General features: G+C 41.7%; 1 protein-coding gene across 2 annotated transcripts; it reads left to right on the top strand.

The window, feature by feature from the left end:
* Positions 1 to 215: 215 nt before the first annotated feature.
* BEST3 (bestrophin 3) lies at positions 216 to 17576 on the top strand. Of its 2 annotated transcripts, none has more exons than XM_086610069.1 (9): positions 216 to 367; positions 2067 to 2161; positions 2688 to 2921; positions 8267 to 8421; positions 9119 to 9196; positions 9596 to 9748; positions 12903 to 12983; positions 14316 to 14467; positions 16664 to 17576. In XM_086610069.1, exons 1-9 carry the CDS (start codon positions 216 to 218, stop codon positions 17574 to 17576), a joined length of 2013 nt encoding a protein of 670 aa, XP_086466195.1. The 2 variants fall into 2 exon arrangements, with proteins under 2 accessions (XP_086466195.1, XP_086466194.1); XM_086610068.1 differs by having other exon boundaries at positions 12903 to 13015; positions 14315 to 14467.
* The last annotated feature ends 1158 nt before the right edge of the window (positions 17577 to 18734 follow it).

Raw genomic sequence — 18734 nt, 5'->3', positions numbered from 1 at the left:
AAGGCTTGTAACTGTGAGATTTTTATTTTTCTCTCTATCTATATAAATACACACAGCATGTATTTATGCTTACATATACTATTACATGCATATATGTGCGTATACATCTATGTATGTATCTATACAAGGGTGCATTCAGGTTAGGATACACTGTCTAAAATGATGTTGCTTTCCTACCTCTCTTGTACTGTTTCTAGGCACAGCCTGCCAAGACGATGACAGTCACTTATTCCAGCAAAGTAGCAAACGCCACTTTCTTTGGATTTCACAGATTACTCCTAAAGTGGAAAGGCAGCATCTACAAATTGCTGTACAGAGAATTTATTGTTTTTGCTACTCTTTACACAGCGATAAGTGTATTGTACAGGTACACTCTTTCCGATTCACATCTCGTTCAATGTTATACTGAAGTTTCACGCTTCACAGTGTTAGGCTGATGAATGATGGTTGGGGGGGAGGTTACTACGTAGTTATTGTCTTTTCCTTGGACCTTTTCTAATGTCCTTTCCAAATTTACTTTAATATTCCAGAGAAAGCATGTAGGGTAAAAATAAAATACTATCGTATTCAGCTGGTTCTACTTTCAGCCCAGTGTTGAGCTACCAAAGTTAGGCTAAACAAACACCCACAGCTAGCCTATGTTATACAGCTTTTATCATTCTGATGTCAAGTTGGCGCAGCGAGCATGCCCCTCGGCTTTAAATGATAAGTATAGACCTTTCGTTCTTCTTGCAAAACTACATCTTCAGTTGCTGAGTGGTAATTTCTTTACCAGCTCCGAAAGGTAATAATTTGAAAGCCAGGTTATATAGTCAGGAAAAGCAAAGTTTTGCTTAAAGCTAGGACAGCATGGCAAACTTTATTTTTAAGCTTGCAGAGGGCCAAGCAAAACTGCACAGAAACCAGACATGGTTATTACCTGTGTGTCACCCAGCACCTGGGAGGGTCACATTAGGAGAGTTGCTTCTTCCACCAGGGTGTGAATTAAACACCTATATGACAGATGCAATGCATCAATTAGTACAGTGAAACTTTTAATTGATGAAGTACACTACACAGAAGTATCAAAATTATGATTCAGCTCTTGCCTTGATCTGTAACTAGATCTCCATGTTTGCTTTTTATGTGAAGCAAGGAGAAAATGAGCTTCAGTTCATCTGTGATTAAACAGCAATTTTCCAAAATGTTCAGTAATGTATGCCTGTAAACTTGGAAAGAAGATTACGGTGTTAATATGTAAAGAAACACCAGAGTCACACATTTATTTAAATTAATCTAGTTTTACTGAAATGTTAGGCAATTAAAGACCATGGTAAATACACCATAGAAAGCTTTCTATATGCGCTGCAGTTTTTATTGCACAATTGTAAGCGAAACCCACCAAATATTTGTCATGTCTTCCCTTTCTATGAAATCAAAGAATAACTGTAATACTCATCTATACAAATAAAATAATTGTTTATATTTAAGCTTCTTGCATTTCATTAGATATCTTTCTCCATGGGCAGAAGCTGCCATGCTCCACTCATTTTCTATCACCTGGTGAATATTTTCTTCACTGCAAAATAAATACTTTTGTTATGTTTTTAATCTTGTGAAAAAGAGAAATTTTGTAGGAGTAAGAGTAAAACTGCAGCACCAATGTAGCATTTTCAAACAAGAGCAGTTAGAGATTGGTAACCTTTTGCAATTCAAGCAGACCCAAGCATTTCTTAAGTAGCCCTCTGAAAAACAAGAGCAAACTCTACCTGCAGACTTATAGCTTACTATTGTCTTTGGTCTGTATGAGATAGCAAGCTAATTCTCCAGGTGTATTGATCCTAATTAGTAGTGCCAGTCAAATGAGTCATGAGAAAACTGCAAAGACTGGGGAAGAATATTGTCTTCTCCTTCAGCTTCTTTATTACATGCCAAAAGTGTTCAGCACTTTACCTTTAAGAATTCGCTGGAAGGCATTAGCCAGGGTTGCTCTTGATTGCACATACCTGATTATTTATACATATTTGCACTTTGTAGTTAGTGCCAGAGTATTACCAAAGGACAGATACATTTTATTTTTGCTGCAGATTTTTTCTTACAGGTAGCCAAAAACGGTTCTTTGAAAAATTATCAATTTACTGTGACAAATATGCTGAACAAATCCCAGTAACTTTTGTGCTTGGTAAGTACTGGTTACATCTGAAATTATTCTCCTACGCTGTCTCTATTCAGGCATTTTGTGAATGTCTATGCAGGAGCGTATAGGAGGTTAGAAGCTCACAGTAAAATCATCAGCTTCCAGCAGGTCTCCTTAAATTTGGATTGCTTTTGTCACATCTACATTTATGCTCCTGTTCTTAATATACCAACAAAAGAGTAAAGTTTCCATATATGTATATATATATATAGTGTCCACTAACACTGATACATCGTGCCTGATCTTTCAAAGCACTAAATCCACTAAGTGTTTACTACAGAAGAGGAAATTTGGAAGTTCATGAGCATGAGATACTCAGCTGGAACAGGCCATTAAGTTACAGTGTCTATTAAATAATAAGTGTTGATTGCATCCTGGATTTTTTAAAATGCATTTATTCTGGGAAATGTAGCAGCTTAGTGATATGAATAACACTTTACAAACTAAATCAAAGTAACCTAAACAGAAATCCTGATAAGGACTGGACTTTTTTTTTCCTTCCAATCCCCAGGTTTCTACGTTACTTTGGTGGTGAATCGCTGGTGGAACCAGTTTGTGAACTTGCCATGGCCAGATCGACTGATGTTCCTCATCTCTAGCTGTGTCCAGGGCAGAGATGAATATGGGCGCTTGTTGAGGAGGACTCTCATGCGTTACGTGAATTTAACATCTCTGCTGATCTTTCGCTCTGTGAGCACAGCCGTGTACAAAAGGTTTCCCACCATGGATCATGTGGTAGGAGCAGGTACTGCCGAGTCCTTCTCCCCAAAATTTCTTTCCTTTCCCTCAGATGTGGGGGCACAGGGAGGGAAGGAGCCAGACTCATTTTTTCTTTCCTCTTTGGATCCATGTGTCCCTCAGTGTAACCCATGTCAAAGCTATTGTGTTTTTGGTTTAAGTGAAGTGCCTTTAAGTGTATGTCTTTAATGCTCTTAAAGTCTTCATCTAGTGACACTGTAGAAATCAGAATGAGTTTGAAACTGTTATGGGGAGCTGTTTTCAGACATCATGGGGGCAACAGGCCCGGACACACAGGCACATGGAGCCCGTACAAAGTTGTCGAAAGCATTCAAAATAATGTAGTTGTGCTGTAGCATGATGCAGTAGGAATGTTGACTTGATATACGGCATTGCCTTCATGTCTAGGATATAACCTTGTCTTGAGTATCAGAGACTGATCTCCGCAGGCACTTCGCAAGTACAGCTTTATCTCAATTATTTGTAAGTAGATTGCATAGGTCATAGATTGATTGTGATACATTTAAAAAACCCCAAGGGTATTTTCTTTAAATTTACAATCTCGCCTTAAACTTAGTTTGTCAGGCATAAATATACTAAGTATTAAGCGTGTCTTTATTTTCTCTTTGTTTGGATAGCATGGTGAATGTGATAATGGAGAAAAGCATTCAATCATGTAAGACTTTGCTTGTTTATGAAGGACTGATCACTGAGTATTTAGAGGCAAGGTGTGATGCTGTGCCTTCTAGCTGGCTTGGTCACAATCAGGAGTAGGGCATCAGGGCAGAGATGTGAGGATCTGCTCCAAATAGCAGAAGTCATACATTGTTTACTGAATGACTTGGACTTCTTAAAATTATTTCTTTGGCAGAGTTTAGTAAGCAAAGTTGTAGCAAGTTAAAATATGCAGTGTGTATATGTATATACACATTTCAAGTATCTATGAGAAGCTTTGGATGTTAAAAAAAAATCCAGGCAGAATGCACTCATCTTACTGAAAAAAAATAATTCGTGTTGGATTCAGTTGGATTTTGAAGTTCTCTTCCTTGTGCTGTTTAACGAAACTGTTTACCTGAGCCTGTGAGAGGTCAAGGAAGCTTCTGTCACTCTCCCCAGCAATCTGCTTCTAGTACGCACTGGAAAATTACAACATTTCCAGCAGGCTAATCCAGCTCTGCCTCCCTGTTGATAAAGACAATCTGTTCCAAAAGAGACAAAATGCTGCAGCATTGTACAAAAATTGTAGAGTGGAAAACAAGATTTTTTGGGTTTTTTGGTGTAGTGGAAGATATTCTACTCTAAACTGTATAACTAGGTATTGACAGTGTAATCAGCTCTGTGGATTTCAGTACTTATTCTGTAGGTTTTAATGCATATTGTGCCACAGAATTTTTGTTGCTGCAAGACTGAGAACTTGAGGGTATATTTTGCTCCTATTAACATCTAGTGATTAAGACAGTGCTCTACAATTATCCCCTCCCTAGCTCCCTATGGCATTACATATCAGGCTGCATGGGAGTGCAGCATTTAATATGAAGGTGAGCAGCAGAATCTGATACTTACAGCACTGTCATCATTGAAACAACTTGCGCCGATTTTGCATTTTGCTATCAAACCGACCACTGCCACAGCGTAACTTTTGCCAAACGTTTCCCTTGTCAGCAAATGAACTGCTTAGATGCCTAGATTTTAAATCTGAGAACAGTATCATGATAATCTAGTCTGACTCATCCATAACACAAGGCCTAAAAGCTTACTCACAACATCCTTCATCATGTTGCAATTTCTGACTGAGCTATAATACCTTCTAGGAATATAACCAGCCCCGATTTAAAATTCAGCTGAGGATAACAGAGGCTACACCACATCCTGGGTGAACTGACATTCACAACGGTGAACTCGCTGTTGAAAAGTGAAATTTTATTTTCAGTCTGAGCTTGCATAGAGTCCTCTTCTAGTCACTGGATGTTGTGATGGGTTTGGGTTATTCTTCTTTTATTTTCTCTCAATAGCTACCTGTTAGCAGAGTGCATAAAGGCTTTAATAAACTTAGGAGCTTCACCTTCTGTAGTCTCTCCCTACAAGGTATGGTCTTCAGTGCTGGATCTTCCTCCTAACTCTTTTCTAAACCCTTTTTCATTTTTAGCATTCTTTATGGAGCTATAGACAGTAGATGCATGTAGATTCATGATATTATGATGCTGAGTACTTCAGCACGTATGCCATGTGTCAAATGCCTAGCAGCAGTCCTGAGTGTACCAGCCCTGTTGGCTCAAAGTTCAAGAGGGAAGTTTGATGCTCAAGAACATGAGTCTTAAAAGACATGAGTAATGAGTCAGCAGCTGGACAGAGAGAAGCCCAAAACAGCTGATAGGAAATGCTGAAGAGAAACATGAGGTGTGAGCCCAACTACATGAATACCTGCAGACTGCTGAAGTTCACAGTCCCAAACCCACTACTGGAATGAAGTACCTAAATTAATTCTTTTCCACATAACACAGAAGGAGAAAGTGAAACTTTTATGTTTGACTGTTGTTAGTGCACTCTGGAGACAGGAGATGACTGCAGCTCAGTTCCTTCTTCTCTAGCCACTAACCTTCAGAGTATTTGATGTGAGTACCCTGAACCACTGTTGTCTTAAACCATTCCGTTTTGATGGGAAGACTGAATACTCTTCGAATCACTTGAGGGAGAGCACGAGTGACTTTTTCCAGCCAGGCTTGGGTTCTTGTCAATAATTTTCTCATGAGATCGCTTTGGCTGACACTGTTCACGTTAGTGTCCTTTGATTCTTTATTGATTGCATCCCATGTCAAGCTTCTCATGCTTTTGCAAGGATTCAGTGCTCTGTTATTCCTTAGATCATCCTTTTGAAGATCTTGGCACAGTATTTGTCTAATATTTCCAATTTTCTGGAGCTGCTCCAGTCTTCCAGTGCTTGTCAAAACCAACAATCTTGTTCAGAGAGTTACTCAGTTACTTCTTTGAATACTCTTGAATAAAAATAGCTTGACCATATTTAGAAACCACTTAATTTTAATAACTGAGGTTTAATATTCTCCCTTGTATTTGATGAAATATAGTGTTTCTTTGCCACTGCAATAATGGCAAGCAATTCTGAACCGTATGTTGTTTGTATTGCCATAACCTTCAACAGAAGTAAGAAAATCCAGAACTGTTTAATATTTTCTGTGATAAGAATACTAAGCATTATTAATATCCATCAAAGAGGATATTTAATTAATATAAACATGAACACCATAACTTTAAAAAGAATGGCAATTTGAATGTTATTATTAAAAGAACAAGGCTTTGTTGAGCTTTTCTGAACAGAAAGGTACCCAGTTTAAGTGGAGAGCTGAACAGATCCTTGGAGCTTTGCTGTTTTTCGTGACCCCCTCAGGCTGCGTCCTTCCAGATAATGACTTCCCAGAGCCTCTCAAATGACTTGCATCCAATGTTTACTCCAGACTGTCAATTTTCTGATATTCTCTCTGTCTGTTTCAGCCTGACAGAAATATCCTTTCCTGTCCCATAATGAGCAAGCTGTCCAGCCAAAAATCAAAGACAGCCTGAAAGACTGACTTTCAGGAGTCAGGAGTCCTGACTAGCAGGTCAATTTGTCTGATTGTCTGATTATTTCTGTGCAGTTGATTATGAGATCTGGCTGCACACTGCCCAGAGATCTTTTAAAAGCAGTATCTTATTCTGGTCTCAAATTCCAGGATGCTGTAGGAGTACTGTGTCTTGCTGCTGAACTTTTCCTCTTCCACAGAGTTTTTTTCTTCTTTTCTGTGTTCCTTCCTGGTAGTTGCAGTATTTAATACCTCCAAAGATAACTTGTTGCAACTGTACAACAGTGGCATTTTCCTGAACAACAGAATATTTAAACAGATTGCTGTGTTTAACAAATCTTTTTCCTTATTCACATTTTTATACACAACACAACTGAGTTTGTGCATGTTTATTTTTTTGGTGCTTCATGTATCTTTAGCAATGTTAGCAACAACAGGCCAATTCTTAGTTACTAGTTGTAGACTAGAAAAAAAATCCTGTCTACTCTTCATTCCCTTATTGAATTTTCTGCACTAAAACTTGCAATTAGTTGTCTGAGCCATCTATTTTGAGGCTGCTTTTTACTAACTTTGCCCCGTTTCAGAATTGATATGAACACAACAAAAGAAGCCTTATACCCTCATATAAGTACCTAGTAAAAGAACGCTGGTACTCAACACAAACACCTAAGCAAAAACTAAGATCCTCCAAACCTGAAGATTGCTCCAACCCCAGAAAATCCAAGATGCAGACAAAAGAAAACGTGATGTTCCGTCTCATTAATTTTTCGAGGTTGTTTTTCTCAAAGGCTGGGTGGAAGGAGGACAGCAAAGCTGAGCTTTCTTACCCGCAAAGCCCAAGGGGGTGGAGGTGCTGCTCCAAAAACCAGTTCCCATGCCAGTGCCAGACAGTGAACTTCTCTGGTGGAGGTTATGTCGCATACAGCCCTGGCTCCCCTGCTATTTGACCTTGGACTTGGATGCAGCAGGGGAAAAGCAGGGCTTCACGAGGCCAGGGAATCGCTGCAGGAACCATAATACCTTCCCAGCACCCCGGCAAGACAAATTGCCAGGCAGAGAGCAGCTTCAGCCTGCAGCCCCGCAGCACGTCATCTGGCCCGGTGTCCCGCTAGCAGCGGGGTTTCTGTGCATGATGCTTTTCTGTCTCTTTTCACGCCTTCATAACCCCAGAGAAAACATGAAACACAATCTGGCAGGGAAGTATTTTGCTGGCAGAAGGCACACTCTCTGTCGAGCTCTGTTTCGTGCCTGCACTTGTATGCTCTGTTGCTTGCTCACTGCTTTAAAGATTTACAGAAAAATTATCAGAATCAGAAGGTCACATAACTGCCCTTATAACATATGTTGAGATGCTGCTAAAAGCCATCATTGCTGAAAAGTGATAGTTTCTTGACTGATGTATCCAGTTCCTTATTTTCCTGAAAGTAGAATATGAAACTAGGAGTGATCTGTACAATTCTCAGTATTATATGTATCTATAATATGTCAGCAGTCAGAAGAACACAGTAACAGCAAATTACTGCATATAGTGATCAAGAGGGATTTTGTGTAGGTAGTTATTGCAAAAAGAAGTCGTTTCAAGCAAGATCTATCCTGGCAAAATGCTCTAAAAAAAAAAGGGGGGGGGGGGGGGGCGGTTACTAGATAAAATTATAAATAGTGTTTTGCATAGTTCTATGCAAATATCACATAAACAGATTCAAATATATTCAAAATTTATAACATCAGTTGCACTGACTGCATGGAATAAATGAAGTCTCTTTTTTTGTGTAAATAGGTTTTATGACAAGATATGAAAGAAAAATTTTTGATGACCTAAAGTCTCCCCACCTTAAATACTGGGTTCCATTCGTCTGGTTTGGAAATTTGGCATCGAAGGCACGAAAAGAGGGAAGAATTCGAGACAGTGTAGATCTGCAGACACTGATGAATGTAAGTAGAAAAAGTAAATCTACAGAAAAGTAATCTGAAATTGCTATGCGGTAGCTTTTCACTTATATAATTTGATTTAGTGTGCACAACTCTCCAGTGTCATCTAAATGATCTTACTGAAGATTTAGATCACTTTTCTCTGCGTACCAATGTACACTCAAGCACACACAGCAGCAGGTGGCTGGGATTGTATTTATATGACTAAGAAGGTATTAACTGAAGCAAAAAACTGATGAGTAAAAAATTATTGTAACGTCACTGTAAATTCATACTTGTTCCATTGCTGCAGGGAAAAAAAAATGAGAATAATTAGACATTTTGAAGATTTTAATAACAGTTTCAGGGAAGATAATCTCCCTGAATATTTCATTAAGTGGTCAAATGTCTTTTTATGATATAAAATATTCTCTTTTGTGTATCACTAGACTGTAGATAAAATAGAAACAAAAGATAATTTGTGAAGTAATATATACTATACTAAGCATTCCAACTCCACAAACGAAGTGAATATTCAAATGTGACAATGAGGTGCTGGATATAATTATGATATCAATTTACATATACTACCCTTTCTTACCTCCTTGTCTTTTTACCTGTGCAAAAACGTATCGTAACAAAATGTTGATCACTTAGAATTGAACCTCAGTCCATGTTAGTTTGTTGGGGGTTGTTTTTTTCTTTTTTTTTTCCTTTGTAGGAGATGAATAAGTACCGATCTTGGTGTAGTCTTTTGTTTGGTTATGACTGGGTTGGGATTCCACTGGTCTATACCCAGGTACTGATACATTATCCTTTGCAAAATTTGAAACAGAATTTCCGTAAAAGAGGAGTTTGGTGCATGACATCCATAAACTCAGAGTCTCTGAGCTGTTGAGCACTCATCGACTCCCACGGGACTATGGACGCCTAGCTAACTATTTAATTCATATTTAATGCGGAGATGTTTTGAAGGCCTTGCATAATCTGGGAGAGGGGAGGGAAGCACTGAAATGTTTTTATGTTTCCTGGGTCTTCTTCCTGGCTATAATTATTCCTGTGGCCTCTCTATTTGTAATACCTCCCTACAGATTTGTAAATTATATGGCGAAAGGCAGTCAGAGGCCTTTGGGTATGTGTTGCCTTATGCATAAGACTGTATGATTGCATGATTTCAATGAAGCTTTGTTCTTTGCAGGTTGTTACTCTCGCAGTCTATACTTTTTTCTTTGCCTGCCTGATAGGGCGACAATTTTTGGATACTGACCAAGGATATCAGGGACACGACTTAGATCTTTACATTCCAATCTTCACGCTTTTACAGTTCTTCTTCTACGCAGGATGGCTCAAGGTAAACTAGCTTTCTGGAGAGGTCATGGGGGAATCCTCCCTCGGGGAGCTGGTGAAGGTGTCAGAGCTGAAGTCAAAGTGTTGGATTTGTGGCACACTGTAACATCACTGAAGCTTAACAGATTTACAGGAAAGTTGAATTGAGCCCAAACTGTCCCATGGTCATAAAGAAATATCACAGAATCATAGAATGGTTTGAGTTGTAAGAGACCTTCCAGATTGTCGTTCCAACCCCCCTGCCGTGGGCAGGGACACCTTCCGCTAGATTAGGTTGCTCAAAGCCTCATCCAACCTGGCCTCGAACACTTCCAGGGATGGGGCATTCACAACCTCTCCAGGCAACCTGTTCCAGTGCCTCACCACTGTCATAGTGAACAATTTCTTCCTTATATCTAATCTAAATCTACCCTCATTCACTTTAAAGCCACTGCCCCTTGTTCTATCAATCCTATCATCCAATACATTTTTAATTCTACCTGCCAGATCTTACAATAAAAAACAGTCAGGAACCTGAAAAAGCCCATTTTAGTAGGACTGGGGCAGCCACAACTCCCCAAGGAAGTATCACTCCAGCAAAATTGGGTCCCAGGACTTGGACTATAAAATGACAGAGGAAAGATTAAAAAAAAAAAAAAAAAAAATTTCCCCCACTCCACTGTGTGATGGGGAAATATTGCTGCAGACCTGGCACGGGCTGAAAGGGACTGAATCATACTTTCTTCTTATGATCAAAGCCAGCCTTTAGTATCTCTGGTAACTTAATCAGATGCAGGCAATTAAAGGTCTACAGTTCCAGAGGGCTATCAAACAGTGACAGTCAAAATTGGCTACAAGTCCACCACATTAAAACATTCATTAAAAAGAAGAGTTAGAGAAGGAATTGGATGCTACCCATCACCCCGTTGATGCCTGGTCAGTGAACATATGGCCGTCAATCTGATAGTTGAGTAATTAAGCCACATACCTCACGGTGGTTGTCTACTCTGCAGTGAGTATCAAGGTAGACTAACTGAAAAAAAGTTTCAAATAAAAAGCAAATTGGTACATTAGGGTCTATGTGCATTAGGATTTCCTTTTGGGAATATTAATCATGGCTGGAAACTTAGTACTAACTTTTCTCTTAGGATATAAATTGCACAAAATTGGCCAGTTTTAGAGCCCACTTTCCACAGCCAACTCTGAATGGCGGAGTAGAGAAGGCAGCAGGCTGAGCTGGAGGATCACAGGGGATAGTAAAGTGCCTGCAGGACAAGCTCCTCTAGTCCTGTGTCCTAGGAAATTGGGGGGAGGGGGGGAAGGGTTTGCCGCATAGGGATCAGCCTGGAGGGGAAGGAGGAGAGAAAGGAGGGGAGTCTGGCAGGGCGGTGGGAGCACTCAGCTCCTACAGAAATGAGAGGCTTTATCTCTAGGCAATGTCTGCCAGGGTTCTACTAGTGGGTTACAAAACTGTAAGCTGTTCCTCTTGACTGCCCTACCAGTGCTCCTGAGAGGGGAATGGGTTCCCCTCCATCGTCACCCAAGGCTGTTAGTAGCATCTCTTCCAGTCAGGCTCAGGGCTTCCAGCCAACTCCTGGCCAAGGCAGGTACGAGATGCCGTTGAAACTGAAAAATCTTCTGCATAAGAAAACGGAAAGGAGAAGAAACAGTTTTAAAAAGAGAATTTAATATCAGCAGTGCTTCCTCAGACCGGAGGTTTGTCCGAACCCGCAGTGCCCTCGAGTCGGGATATTTCTGTCTTGAAGGTTACAGCCGGTTTCCTGCTGAGTGCGTGGGGCTTTGGCTGCCAGGCTGCAGAAAGGGCTCTGAGCTATTGACTTCCAGTAACTTGGCAATTCCTCAGAAACGATGGCTAAACTGAGCTCATTCCTTGGCCTTGAGCCTGGTTTGTTATACCTACAATACAAGGGTAAGGTTTCTCATCACGTGAGACACTTCTAAATCCCCATTTTCGTTATGGGGATAGGCAGATCGTCCAAATACAGGGCTTAGTTGTCCAGTACAACATTCCTTTCCAGAGAATAAAGTCACATCTCATATGCCAGGACCCGGTCAGCCAAGGAAAAGGCCACCACTGCTGTTCCTTCTGTCCCAACCCTGCTCACTTTTTGTAGCTCATGTGACAGGTTTTGCGGTTGATTTTTGGGTGGTGATTCCCCAGTTTACACCAAGCTTATCCAGTGTCTTCCCTGGAGAGCCGCAACACAATCTGTGTTCTGGCTTATTCCTATTGCAGCACTTTCATAGCTATACTCAAAATTTAGTGCCATGGGGCAGGCCAACAAGTGCGAGCAGAGGTGTCCCCTGTCTTCTTTTTATTTCTCCTGCCTTATGTGGGTTTTTTGTCACGTTAGTCCGCCCAGCAGTTGTCTCCTCCACAGGACAGGCTTCTGTCCTGTAGTTTTAATCACTTCATGGACAGAAACTCAAAACAGTAGGATGAATTAAAGAACAAACTCAGATCCTCTCTCTTGGCTTTGGCTAGCATGATGCACAGCATCCACTTGAGTCAAGTCTTTTGGTGGGCTGCTTTTCCCGAAAAGCTTCAGAGGGATGCCATCAGCATCACCCCTGATAAAGAAGGAGGGGCTGAGGACTGAGCTAGAGAGATGAGCTGCACTCCCTCCAGGAGAGTCCAGCTGCATATTTGAGTAATTAAGCCACATAACCTCACGGCGGTTCTCTAATCTGCAGTGAGTATCAAGGTAGACTAACTGAAAAAAAGTTTCAAATAAAAAGCAAATTGGTACATTAGGGTCTATGTACCCAGGAACACTGACCCAATGGGCTGGTGGAGTACTGTAAACTGTAAGGCAAAGACAGAGCCTCTAAACCATTCATTTAAATCAGCCCAAGATGACAGTGAGGAAAGGTAACGACTATCTTATATGACAATTACCGTGGCCCAGACATGTCTCAATTCCCAGTAGACCAGCGCTGACAATCATGATTGACAGCACCAACAAGGCACTGAGGTATGAATCTGTAGGGAAAGCAAGCTGTTCCTTCGCTAGGCTGGCAAAACCATCCTACGGGAGCTCATGCTATGATTGCAAGTGACAGGCAGGAAGAGAGAGAAAAATCAGATCCTATTTTCTCTGCGGCAGTGTCCTGACATGGCATGCCAACCTCTATTCACCATCTCATTTTCCTTTCAGGTTGCTGAGCAGCTTATTAATCCATTTGGAGAAGATGATGATGATTTTGAAACTAACTGGTGCATCGATAGAAATTTACAGGTTGCTGTTGTTATTTCTTCTTGCAGCTTTACCTTACGACAGATTATCATTACATTTAATCCTATTTCTTACATCGCAGTACAAATTAAGGGCAACAAGTGTCATCAAAACAAATTCTTTCCCTGAAGGAGTATCTACAGCTGTGATCCCCAGGTTTTATTTTTACAAGATAATGCATCCTGATTTAGGCATTTGGCATTTCTTGTTGCCTGACTAAACATGCAAACAGATGACCTCAAACTGTAAGCTCACTTTATGCCTGGAAAAACACGCAATGTAGGTCAATCCTGCAAAATCCAAAAGCCGTCTATTCCCACAGAGACGAGAAAACATTTTGCTAATATGAATGTCTAGAGATTACAATATTGTATATGAATCTTCCTCTAAAAAAAATGCAGTAAAGATATCAAAAACACCGAGCAGAGCCCTGAACTAAAAAGCGGGGCCCATGCCACGATTCATGTTGCGATGTTGCTGCCCACAGCAGCATCTATGATCGGCACAGGAGCCAATGTCCTCAGTGGCAGGAGCTGCGAGATGGTCAGGGTACAGATTTATTGCAGTCACCCCCAGTTCCCAAACAGCCCTGTCTGTCATGCCATGAAGAAGCCCCAAGAAGTGAAGAGGTCCCATGGCACCTGCTGCTCCCCTTACAGGTAGAGCCAAGTGTAGGGTTGAGCTGCTGTCGGACCCCACGTCTGCTGGGGACCACTGAGACTGCAAAGCAGAGCCCAGGTGCTAGAGGGAGCAAGAGCAGGGCAAGCAAATCAGCATATTAAGCAAAGAAAGCCATGCAGGTACACACAAGAGTGGGACAGGCCTTCACGCTGCCAAAGATGCTCTCTGGCTTAACACCACTTCAGGCTACTAGTGCTATGGTGCTTTGTATAAAATGTACTGGAAGGCCCTAGAACAGGATGGTCACGTACTTGGTTCTAAATATCTTAAAATGTGGACAAAGCCTCTCAGAGTGCTTCTCAACCTCTGGACATTTTAAGGAGCACAAGTGATACTCTACACAGGCTTCCCATAGCACATGGAGGATCATATGTCCATTTAACTACATCATGCGTGAAGGGCTTCAATTTGACGCAAATACCTTTGCGGCACAGAAGATTCAAGTTACAATAAAATTTGTGCTTTCAAGAGTATAGGACAATATAGGGGACATATTTTATATTACTGAGTGTCTTCCCAGTGTCCAGGCCAGCATACACAGCTTACTTTAAAGGGTTTCTGAAAGAAATGTTGACCCAGGGAGTACAAAACAGATGATTTCATATACTGTACTATGTTGAAAATGACATGATTTATACCAAAAAAAAACCTAAGGTCTCACTTCTGGCGGTGGACGAGATGCACATGAACTTACCAAGGATGGAGAAAGATATTTACTGGAATGATTCCTCTGCCCGGCCACCCTACACAAAAGCAGCTGCTGATTACTGTATTCCTTCATTTCTTGGATCAACTATTGAAATGGGGTGAGTGGCACTAAGGGTCCTTAATGCCATCAGAAAGATCACTACCCCTCCAGCCCACGTTGACTGATGGACAGTCAGCTGCAGGGCTGCAGGCTGTGATGATACTGTGAACGGGCAAGCTGGAGATGGGAAATGATGCTCCTGGGAGGGAGTGGACAGGCTGATGCTGGTGGGATGATGTCTCCAGTGTTCCATGTGCTCATAAAAATTGTGCACCCACTGCTTAAATTGTGTAATTAATAAATAGAGTGCGTTTGCAGGGAGGGTTTGTTGATAGTCAATGGCACCTGAAGGCAGTGACTGACTTTTCTTAATAATTTTTTTATTTACTACAGCTTCTTCGTACACCCCCCAGTTAGCAAAATAGCTATTCCTTTGCTTGTTTTGTTAGCAGATGATGGCTAATATCAGTCCTGATTTTTGTGAAGATAAACAAGAAATTATCTTAAACGTTGTATGACTTTTCATTGGCTAATAATCTAGGCATGGAAGTTGGAGTGATCAGATTTTGTGAAGAGATAAAGAAAATGAGTTGTTTCCTGAGATCAACACAAGAACCATTGTTATAAAGAAACATATAGAGGATATCGGATTGCCCTGTGTTGTCAGGACCTATATGAGAAATCAGTGATAGGCCAGTCAGCCTAGAAGCTGTTGAGTTTAAACACTCGTGACATGCTGTAATATAGAACAGGCCAGTAAGTGTAAATAACACTGTGCCTGAACAAATATCAGGATCAGTAGCCATTTTTATCTGAAAATCTTTTTAAAAACTTTAGAGTAGCCATTTTTTTAACTTTAAACTTATCTCAAGAACTTTTCTATTTTTCCAAAATTTTCTGCCTTTATCAAAATAAAATGTGCTTCATTTTTTCTTCATTTGGCCTGGAAATTGGTGTTTTCTCCTTTTTATTCCTCTCATTTTTCCATTTTTGCATGCATTCTAGAATAAAGAACAATGGTTTACAGGAGTTCCTTTTATCACACAGCCTATTCGGAATTTAGTTCCTTCTGGAAAAACTATACAATGTCCAAAAGAAAAGTAAAAAAGAAAGTAAAACAGTAAAGAAGAAAAACCTGTAGAAAATCATTTATGTTACTGCAATTCCTAGGGGGAAAAAGTGGCAAAGAAAAGAAGAAACATTATTAAGTCTGCAAACAATTTTTTAGTAAGAAACACTTCACACATGAAATTAAGGGGGAGTGAATGAAAAATAGCTCCATGTTAGCCCCTGTGAAACGCAAACCGCTCTGATGTGTTGATTTTTTTATTAATTATTTTCTCCTCTGAACTGTTTCTCTGTTCATCTCTCTAAAAAAACTGGGTAGTTCTTATACAGACTTCAAAACCAAGGTCTAAAGATTCTTTCAAGTCCAAAGCAAATATATAAAACTTGAGCCCAAATCCAAAGTCTTTGTCAGTCCCTCAAGCCAACATCTTCACAAATGCTGGATGGGATTCCTCTGTCCCTCCAGGTTAGTGTAGCCTCCATGTGCTACTCACCTCAGATTTGGCCTGAGCATCTTTGCCATCCTTGCCCTTAGGACAGGTAACTGGGCCAATTTGACTTGCCTTCCATCAGTAATATGCACTGAGTCAGTAATATATACTGAATTGCCCAGCAGACGAAGCAATAGTCATTCTCATGAACCACTGAGGCTGGGCAGGAGAAGAGCACCAGCTACAGGTAGGACTTTCAGACACACTGTCATTCCCCAGAAGTAAGTGAGATTTGGCCATATGAGTAATTTCAACATTTTTTGAAACTGTCGCACTCTGCTTTCAGGAGTAGCTTTTTCACTGTCGTTATTTTTACCTGAAGGATTCTCCTGAGAAAGTATCTACGGCACGAATAAGGGTTTCTTTCTCCCCTTTCCTTCACCCTAAGCACAAGCCTAACCACACAGAGCTGCAGCCCAAATATGAAATGGGGCCAGGTGTCTGGCTGGATGCCCTACCAGCCTGGTCCTCAGGAAAAGAGACACCTACATGTGAAGAGCTTTCCAGGTGATCTGGGTGGTCCAAAGGCATAGGCACTATTTCCCAACACCCTCACCTCCTTTTCACCCTTTCCATGCCCTTCTCTGGGGACACACTGGGGCTTGAGTTCCTGCTGAGACAGCAGGATTTATGTGCATGTAGATCACACGCTTCCTGTATGTAAGTGACACCAACTACCTGGTTTTATTTGGCAGGCTGGCTGATACAGAATTCCTCTATGGGGAAGAGTGGCCCTGGGAAGAGGAGAAACATCACAGACAACGATCAGTGCTGAGAAGAGTCAAGAGATTTCTCAGCGTCCATGAGGGCCCTTCATCCCCAGCTCATCCTCACCGGCGCTACAGTCGGCAGACAAGCGAGAATTCCGTGTTCTTCCCGGCAGATGAAAAGGGGCACATCAGACGTTTGCAAGAAATGCACACAAGAGGGAGACACTCTACCTCAAGCTTCAAGAAGAAACATGAAGGGGTTGACAGAAGTAACAGACTTCATAGTAGCAGAGATCTAGGACCCATAACAGAAACCTCAAGGAACGAGGCACAGTTCGGCGACAGTGACACCTCATCTGAGACAAACAAGCTGGTTCCTGAGGTCATCATCTCTGAAGCCGAGGAGAAAGCACCTGATGCACTGGGAAAACGAGATCTGCAAACAGAGAGCACCGCAAGCATTCCAGAAGAGAAGCTCCAAAGAAGCCTAACTGAGGCAAATGTGACTCTTCTGGACCATCCTTTTTTCCCCCCAGAAATTATTACATACCTCCCAGGCTCTGAGGTGCATCAGTCACTTCCTACTGTGATAGGGGAGCCCAAACATGAACCTTATGGTAGTAACATAGCCGGTTTCATAACAGATCATGAGAGAAACCTTCAGCGATGGAGTTTACCGAGCTTCCATAGCCATAGTACAGCGTCAAATGCTGATGCTGCACTGCCTCTAACAGGTTCTGGGACAACTTCACAACAAAGTACCTTGAGTGATGGAAAAAATGTTACTTCTGCTGCTGCTCCAGAGACGTTTGAGATGCAACACTTATGGGAAAACTTGGATACTAAAGAAACAGCCATAGTAGAATTTTCTAATGAGAAAAGTGAAAGAAAACTTTGATCCTGCTTCCCCTGAGTCTGATTGAACTTCCTGTCTTCTCTTGAAAGTGGCTGTCACTCAGATTTGCTGACAAGTGCAGAAAGATAGACATGATGCTCAGATAAGTCCTGAGCAAGATCCAACAGAGGATTTGGGCACCTAAATACGAGGCGTTATGGTGACACGCTTCGAGCCACTTGGTCACTAGCTTGAAATCTGTGACCCTGTGGAGAAAATATTTATGGAGAGAACTGAGAGCCTCAGGAGTGGATGCAAACCTGGCAGCACACATGGCAGTGAGCTGCGTAAGCTCACCTAGAGGAAACACTAAGGATATCAGAAGAGCAGAGGTGGCTCTGTCCTTTGGATCCACCCTGAACATCACCACCTTTGGCCACTCCTTCAGACTAAGGTCCATGGCATCCTTGTAAGACCCACCAACAGTTTTGGTTTCTACTCACATGGCTAGAAGGGGAGGTGTGGGCTCAATTCCCTTCTCAGCCTGGCGGGATTCAGCCCACCATCTCTCGCTGCCTGGAACAACGCTTGAAAAATCAGGCTTCTCCTTTGTGTGGGGCAAGAGCCTACCCCACTTCTGCTGAAGATATGCCTGAGTGGAAAAATAAAAATGAGATGTTGAACTTCACTAAGAAAAATAGAAGAGGCAAAACTACAGATGAGCTGGGCATGGGAAGCCTGAGCCTTGGTCTCTGCCCCTTGAAGCACGTATGTGGTGTACATAGTGGCTGTTTATTGTAAAATACCATTCCCAAGTGGCCTCTCTAGGGATGGCAGGGCTGTGGCGCTCTCTCAAGAGGTGATGGAGCTGCAAGGGCGACTGAGCGTAGGGCTCCATTCTTGAGATGTTCAGCTGGCAGCGCACAGGCTACAGTCATACAGAGACAACCAAATGGCTCAGCACTGCTAGCAAAAATTGCTCTCTGCTTCCTTCCTCCATCCCCCGTTGCCATTGCTGCCCAGATGTTGTACACGTTACTCATCAACCCAAACCCAAGCCAGCATGAGGTGGCTCCTGCTGCCCCCATGGTGGCCGTGTCACCTCCTGGTAGCAGCCTGGCCTTTCAGCTGCTGCTCCTGCAAGGAGTCTCAAAGCAGAACCCAAAAGCAGCAGTGACTCTTTGTTACTAGCTGTCACTCATATCTACATGAACACAGTCC

Source organism: Tauraco erythrolophus, chromosome 4, assembly GCF_009769465.1.
Source record: "Tauraco erythrolophus isolate bTauEry1 chromosome 4, bTauEry1.pri, whole genome shotgun sequence".
NCBI classification, from domain to species: Eukaryota; Metazoa; Chordata; class Aves; order Musophagiformes; family Musophagidae; genus Tauraco; species Tauraco erythrolophus.
Note: the sequence above shows the minus strand (reverse complement) of the source record. Positions and strands in the feature narration are given on the sequence as shown.

Excerpts from the sequence above, each read along its gene's own strand:
- BEST3 (XM_086610068.1), top strand. The coding sequence starts at position 216 with ATGACAGTCACTTATTCCAGCAAAGTAGCAAACGCCACTTTCTTTGGA. Across the intron at positions 368-2,066 it reads GCGATAAGTGTATTGTACAG|ATTTTTTCTTACAGGTAGCC; the intron begins GTACACTCTTTC and ends TTTTTGCTGCAG. Across the intron at positions 14,468-16,663 it reads GGATCAACTATTGAAATGGG|GCTGGCTGATACAGAATTCC; the intron begins GTGAGTGGCACT and ends TTTATTTGGCAG.